The sequence below is a fragment of the Thalia democratica genome, chromosome 1, assembly GCF_965202585.1.
Source record: "Thalia democratica chromosome 1, ktThaDemo2.hap1.1, whole genome shotgun sequence".
NCBI classification, from domain to species: Eukaryota; Metazoa; Chordata; class Thaliacea; order Salpida; family Salpidae; genus Thalia; species Thalia democratica.
Window position 1 is genome coordinate 35,004,045 of NC_139165.1, and position 8,059 is coordinate 35,012,103.

Here is an 8,059-nt window from a genome sequence, read left to right on the forward strand (position 1 = left end):
AAGTTTTATTAGATGTTTATTTAAGTTTTTTAATAATAAGGTTTTAATTTTTATACGTCTTTAAAAAATATTATTTTAGTTAGTTTACAAATAGTGAAGTATTGTATTTATTTTGATTTACTTGTTTATTTGTGTATTGAAATCTAATTCTGACTTAATTTTGCTTTCTACAGTTTATTTGTTTCAAAAGAACTATGTAACAAAGATCGAGATTTATATAAACAAAAGAAATTGAATTATTAAAATAATTGAAGTTTTTAATGAAGGTTTTTTTACAGCTTTAATTATTTTAGTTTGCATTTAGTTTACTATCAAATAAATTATGCTGAACTTTTAATTTTGTCTATTAAAATCAAGATCTAACTAAACTCTGTAAATTATTTATTATTTGTATTAAAAATTGTTTTGGTTTTTCAGATATTATAAGTTTTAACCAAATGTTTTTTAATGTTAATGGATATTATTATATCTGGTTTGTTTTACAAACTTATTGCTTAGCTTGAATAAACTTTTTTTTTGTTTTGCTATTAAAGTAAAAACATTTTTTGATTTTTTTATAGAAAAAAAAATCAACTTTGGTTGTATTTTCTTAATACTCGCAAAATATTCTATTTGAATATAAAAGTCGTTAACTTTTACTGATAATTTAAATATTAGTTAAATGTCAGTAAATATTTATTTGTACATGAACAGAGAACTATAATCATTTTATAGTTTGAAATTAGTAGCTACAGTGGTTTTGAATATGCTACTTTTTTAAATAAATAAACCTTTTTTGAAAAGTAGCTTAGAATTAAAGTAAGATTTTATACTTAAAACAAAAGTTTTAAATTATGGTTTTCTTTTTGAAATGAGTAGATTTTGCGCACTCCATTAAAATAAAATGCCATTGATTGGTAATTTTTATCTTTTTTAGTTTGCTGTAAGTCTTTGTTTTATTTAAAGAACCTTTTCATAAAAATCTTTATACAAACTGCATTAATTATTGTAGTAATTATTCATTAAACAACACTTTTTAAGTTATGGTTTTCTAAATTAGAATATTATTTTAAAACAATTTATTTTGTTAGCTAACATTTTATTTTTGTTGCGCAAAAAGAAACTTTAAAAAGCTATAAATAATTCTAAACAAAAAATATAGTTGCTATTTTTAATAAAAAATTATTAGTTTACAACAAAAACTTTAGCTTGTTTACAAGCTCAACTAGCGTTAAAAATTTATTATTATATTTTTTGCAAAATTTCTTTAAAAAATTTTCATCGGTTTTGAATAAAGCTTGACGAGGAACTCTGATTCTAAGTGTACAAAAAACAATTAATACCATTTACAAAAAGCATAATTACACTGCAAAACAGAAACTTTTTATACTTAATATTCAGTAAATCTTATTCATGTAAAAGTCTAGAAGTTCATTAAAATAACTTTAAAACTTTATAAACAAAAGTGTTATTAAATTTTAAGTATCAAAATGTTAAACGTACAAAAAAGAGTTCACTATTTGTTAAATAACTAAAAGTAGTTAGTTATCTTTAAAGTAAAAGTCTAATAACTTTATTCAACTATCTACAAAACACTCAGATAAAGATTAACTAAAATATGAATAAAAGTACACTAAAGCTTAGTCCTGGTTTTGCTGATGAAAGCACTAAGCAAAAAGTTGATCAACCGAAGACAGAAGTTTGCGACAAGGACTTTTTACTTGGGTCCGACAATAAAGAAGATTTCGCAGTAATAAGCAAGCAAAGAGCTTTGAAAAAGTTCCAAAGTTTGCAAAACTTAAAAAGCTTGAAGAAACAAGGTAATGCAATTTTTAGTATTTTTTTCTTGTCTCGGCCAACACACGTTGGAGTATAAACTTATACTTTACATTATAAATGTTTATATTTCAAACGTAGAAGGCAACATTTTCTAAATGATAAAGTTGAACTTTTTTTTTCATATAACCAGTTTAATATAAAGTTGTAAATTTTTAGAAACATCAAAAAGTTTATTTATTACATTTACTGAACTATTGATGTTTAACTAGGAAAATTTCAAACATTTAAGAAAGTTTTTCAATGGATTATTAGCATTCATTACACATTTATTAGATGTTAAAAGTATTAGTTTTTTATATAAAAAAAAAGTTATGTTGTAATGCATCTTTCATATGACTTTCCGTTGTTTTAATGTTAATTGTTTAAACACTAAATGTTTAAATTAACATAATAAAATCAACCAAAGAAGCGTGTAATTGTAACATTACAAAGATATAAACTTATGTAATCAATAGATATGGAGTTTGAGATATTGCTAAAAATTACTTTGACCTTATTTAGAACTTCATGTTATTTACTTTTTAACAACACTTAATTGTTTTAGAGTTCTTTAAATGTCTTATAGTTAACATTATTTAAAGTTGTAAAGTATTTTTAATTTTAGCTTAAATTGTTATAAAGTTTTACTTGCTCCAAGTCTTTTATAATAGTAACTTGTTTTTTTGAAACAGTGTTGTTATAATACTTTGTTGTGGTTCCTTTGTAAAATTAATTCTTTACTTCATTTGTCCTTTCTGTTTCGTATAAAGTATCATCTAGTGTTTATAAGGTAATATAAGGTAGGTATTTAATTATAAGTGTACAAATACCCATATCCTAAAATGTATATATTAAAATTACTGCAAACCAGAAATTTTTATAAATTTTGTTTATGTGTAAAAAGTCTTTAGACGTTCTAAAACATTTTTTTTTTTTTTTTTTTTTTAATATTGTTTTGTTTAACCCCTCAATTTTTATTACGACTCATTATAAATGAGTATAAATAAAGTTTTTAACTTATAGCGCATGCTATTAAAATATTACTATACTAGTTAGTAAACACAATATTTTTTTATCTTTAAAAATTTTTATCAAAAATAACTAATGAAATGTTTCTTAAAACACTTAATGATGATTACGTTTAAACCTGAACTTGGTGTTAGCCCAACTTAAAATTCTAAACTGTGAAATAAGTTTTAATAACAAAAAAAATATTTTCAGGTAGTTCAGCAGTACGTGTCAATGAATTAGTTGCAGATACAAAACTGAGCAAAATTTCATTGAACTCAAGCTTAGCAAGCGAAACCGGCAGAACTCTTTTCATAAAAAAGCTTAAAATTCACAACGCTGCGGCCCTTCTCAAAGTTGCGAGCGTCTTCGAACTGCCAATCCTTCGAAATGCGACGCAGAGCTACGTTGAGCGCTGCTTCACCATCGTGGCCGAGGGCGAAGCCTTTTTTGAGCTGGACTTTGCTCATTTTTCGAGGACGCTTGCCAGCTCCGATATTTTTGTCACTTCGGAACTCGAAGTGCTCGACGCCGCCACCAAGTGGCTGAGCCGCAATTTCGAAGAGCGCAGAAAGTTCGGAGCGCGGCTTCTGAGTAGGGTGCGCCTGCACTTGCTGTCGGGTGAACCGCGCGTCGGGAGCAGTTTCGCCGAGTGCAAGCAAATGGTGAAGGAAGCTTACGAAAGAGCGCGCGGCAGACCCGACAACCGCAAGAGCAGGCACTGCGGCCAACAGAACTTCAATGCGCTCGTTTGCGGCGGTCTTTGGCAAGATGACATGCGAAATATTAAGTTATTAAGCTTGCCTGGCTTGCAAGGTCGCGTCAAAACTCCTCCGAACATGCAGCAAAACCGATACAATTTCGAAGCTATCTACTTAAGAGGCAGCGTTTACGTGTTCGCGGGAGATCCCCGTTTTAGGATAGATGACAGCCGGGTGATGACGGTCGAAAAGTACTCGCTCCTTGACAACAGCTGGACGGAAGTGGCGGAAATGCCGGACCACCGACGCAGCTACTGCGCATGCGGTTTCACCGACAAAATTTACATATTTTGTGGATACTTCGAAGGAGAAGCCTTCGAAACTTGCTTCGAATTCGACACTGCGAACCGTTGGTACAACTTGGTGGCGCCGATCGAGGTGTCGCGCCCGGGAGCGGCGAGCGCAGTTTTTGAAGAAACCATCGTGGTGTGCGGCGGGGGTTGGGCTAAAGGGACGAAGCGGGCCGAGCGGTACGATCCCGCGCAGAACCGTTGGACGCGGATGCCGGACATGACGAGCGAGCGCAAAGGCCACAAGTTGGTCACCGTCGGAAGCAAGCTTTTTGCGGTCGGCGGCGAGTACGGCTATCCCAGCTATATCACGTGCGAAGTTTACGACTCGAGCGACGGGTTCGTCAGCATCATCCGCCCTCCAACGCGAGAGGGGTGGGTGCGCGAGTCGCTGTCGCTCGGAAGCAAGCTTTTCGTGTTCGGGGGTTTCCAGACCATGAGCTACGACGTCGCTGAAGGAAAATGGTCGTATGAACCTGGCGAAGAAATTACTGCGATAAATTACTTTTTTGTGAAGATACCTTTTTACTGACGGAATATGTTGATTAAAAGAGGTTTTACCATTAAACGTTGTTTTACACCTGACTATTTTGTTTTTCGTATAGTAAAAATTAAACTTTTGGAAAATTGGGTATACTTACCGTTTTTACAATTAAAGAAGCTGAATACTTTAATAAGCCAAGCTATAACTTCATTTAAACTTCTAAAATTTTATCTGAAAAACATAATTAACAGTGCTGCTAAAAAGACGGGAGCTAATAGTTTCTAACTTGGGATCATTTCGAACTTGATCATTTTAAACTTGGTTATATTTGACTTGGTCAGTTAGACGAGGTAATTTAAAACTCGTTTAAGTTAAACTCGATCATGTTATGCAAAATGTCTTTGAATTTGGTATTTTTATTTCTTTATTTAACACAATTTTCATTACCAAGAGATTTGCGTGTTCTTTTTACAAACCTTTAAATATTAAGACTATAAGACGTAAATAAGTGTAACTCTTTGTTTTAGATATGATGTTTTAAAAAATTAAGCTGTTTTTTTAGTATATTTTAGCAGCTTGTTAGCAAGACAACCAACAGTAAGGTAGTCTTGGATGCTGTTTTTGTTTGTCGTGCGATGAAATTCATTGTTTATTATGATTAAAACTAAAACTGCGAATTAAGCATGCATCATGAGTTTAATATGAGCTAAAGCAAAAAGCAAGCATGAGTGACTAAAGACTAGCCTAATATTTTAGAATAGAAAAAGCAATTTGAGTTTAAAACCCAAAAAAAAAGCCAAAATTAGACTAAGATTTGAAATTCTTCTAACTACTACAACATAGTCTTAGTCGATGGCAGTGTTAAGCTGATTTTTAGCTTAAGTATGAACTGTTTTAATTGACAGTTTAAAACTTACTAAATTTACCACCTCTATATCTAGTATATATTAAATAGGCAGTTCATAAAAAGAGCACCTCTGTACCTTAGTATGAAAAGCATAGTAATAAACTAAATTTGTTAAAAAATATTTTTTGAAAAACAAAAATGTATACAATACTGAACAAAAAACTATTTTAATTTACGCAATTATACTGTTTTAAATGTACTATGATATTCTCTTTAGAAATAATATCAATAACACATTATACTTAAACTAACGTTACTTAACTTAAAAAATGGTTCAAAATGATCATCTTTGTACATTGGTGTGCATCGAAATTAATAAAAGATGCACAACAAACTTCTATACAATCGAAATGTGCTAAAACTGCTTTTTCAGATTATAACTTGCTGTTTATAAGACGAAAGTTATTATGAAATTGTAGTCGAATGACAGTCTTTATTTTTCTCGTATTTAACCCTAAGCAGCAAAGTCGGTTTTTAAATATTTTTTATCTTAAGCAATATTGTTTTTAAAATCTATACAGAGACTAAACATTAAATTAATCTAATTAAACCAAATTACCGAAAACAAAATATCTTAAAATATGTTTTTGCTCAGCAGGCCACATGTGCTTTATAACATTAAACAAAGGCCTAACCCATTAACCAGCCAAAAGTAAGCTTTAATTATTAGTATTATAATTAATTATATAAATTATACAATTTGTATTCATTACTCTTATTATTAGTTTAATAAATTTCTAACCTAGTTGTCTTCGCACATAATGCTTCCTGGTTTATTACTAAATCGAATTAGTTAATTAACAAAATAAGTCTAAAATCTGTTTAAAAAAATTTTACCATCATAAATTTAGCAATCATTGCAGTAGCAACATTGTTTGTGACAAAAATTAAAGACTAAAACCCATTAAAATGGTAAAAAAAGTATTTACCTCTTGTTGTGTTTTGCATCGGAACTAAACCTATGATATCTTTTTAAACGTCAAAGTTATTAAAAAAAAACTTTAATAAAAACAATAAAACAAGCAGTTATTGTTGTATTAGTTCATTCATCATAAGATATCAAATAAAGTTTTAACTTGATTTATGCGGCTTTATAAACTTCAGATAATTCCTCAACACGACTTCTCGATGTCATTGAAGAAATAAACAAAAAAATTTTACAACCTCTAGAAAAATCTTTTAAATTTATTTAATTATAAACGATGTCTCCTTTTTAATGATTTACTTTTGCTATTTTATAACTTGCTTTTACAATATTTTCTAAACATTCGGTAATTACTTGAAAAATTTTCTTTGCTGAAACTGACTTAAGCGATTTTTTTTCAATTCTTATAATAGCTCCTAACTATCGTTTTTTAATTCTTATAGTTTGTCTTATATTTAACAATTATCTGTTCTAATGCAATACTTTAGATTAAGATAATGAATTGCTATAATGGTCAAAAAAGAACAACGTTTATCTACTTTATTAATAACTTAATAAATTTTTATACTTTCGTTAAAAATACTTTAGAAACTTAACTTCCCATTTAAGCTGACTTATAATAATAGTTCTACTGTATATATTTATTTCACTGTAATTTTTTTTTCTGATTTGTGAATTTTGTAATAAACTGGGTTGCCAAAAAAGCAGGCTATTTAAAAATTTGAGAAACTCAGACTCAGTAAAATTTGTTTAAGATATTCGAAAAACTCAAGTTAGTGTGAAATTTTAGTTTCAAACGTTTTGAACAAATCTTCAAACCCTCTAAATAGTTTTTATGGCTGTTATGTAGTTTATTAACTGTTTTTAAGTTGTAGTCGAGATACGTATTATGTACTTACTAACGAATTTTTTTATAACAATAACATTCTAGTTAGGTGTTTAATTTTGATTAATAGCAAGTTTTTACCTCTTTTAACTCTTAATAAACTTAGACTGGTTAGTTGTAACTCATAAATTTTCGCTTATGGCAACTATGTAATAGACTAATTAATTACTAAAAAGGAATTCTACTAAAATGTTCGAGAATTAATTTTGATAAAAATTCTCTTTTAGCTGTTGGAATAAAAATAGGTATTAATTTTATAAAGTTAAGTATTAGGTTAATTTTTTAAAGAGTGCAATTCATTTATGAGGCAAAATTTATTTTTAACAACTAACATTTTTTAAATATGAAAATTTGATTTATAGTGTGTAAAGTTATCCTATAAATGTTTTTAAAGAGAGTTAGGTTGTAGGAAAATTATATAACATTAAATTGAATTCACTTACAAAGTTTTTAAAATAAGGCACAAATTATTATGTTAGGAATCGAATAGGGACACTTATGGACGAAGACGCATTTGTAAAAAAATACTTTTGCACGGCGTCAATTTTGCACGAGGGGTCACTTTTGCCCAAAAAATCTTGGCACGAAGATTTTGCATGAAGACTATTTTGTACAGGTAAAAAAAAAAAATTTATTATTAACATTATTATTCTGTTTTTACAACTTTTTTAAACAAATTTTTATTCCTATCTTTTTCCCTGATAATAAAATTTGTTTACATATTTTTTTAAATAATTTACTATCACTGTTAGCCCTAACCCTTACCGTGGGTCTGTTTTTTTTAAGTTTTATTAGTTTTATTTATTTATTTTTGTTTTACTACTTTTAAACTATTATTTTATTATTATTTGTCTTTTCTATGACTGTTACCCCTAACCCTTACCCTTTGTCGGTAATTTATTTCTTATTTTTTACTAATTTATCTTTTTTGTTTGTATTATGTTTCTAAATCTAAATTTTTAACTTTAATTTTTATTTATTGTACTCTCGTGCAAAAAAGT

The 8,059-nt window shown here is 28.8% G+C and overlaps 1 protein-coding gene across 1 annotated transcript; it reads left to right on the top strand.

The window, feature by feature from the left end:
• The first annotated feature begins 1,597 nt into the window (after positions 1–1,597).
• On the top strand, positions 1,598–4,388 carry LOC145835499 (kelch-like protein 7). Its single transcript, XM_082943134.1, has 2 exons — positions 1,598–1,766; positions 3,019–4,388. The coding sequence occupies exons 1-2, from the start codon at positions 1,598–1,600 to the stop codon at positions 4,386–4,388; spliced, it is 1,539 nt and encodes a 512-aa protein (XP_082799260.1).
• Positions 4,389–8,059: the final 3,671 nt, after the last annotated feature.

Excerpts from the sequence above, each read along its gene's own strand:
- LOC145835499 (XM_082943134.1), top strand. The coding sequence starts at position 1,598 with ATGAATAAAAGTACACTAAAGCTTAGTCCTGGTTTTGCTGATGAAAGC. Across the intron at positions 1,767-3,018 it reads AGCTTTGAAAAAGTTCCAAA|GTAGTTCAGCAGTACGTGTC; the intron begins GTTTGCAAAACT and ends AAATATTTTCAG.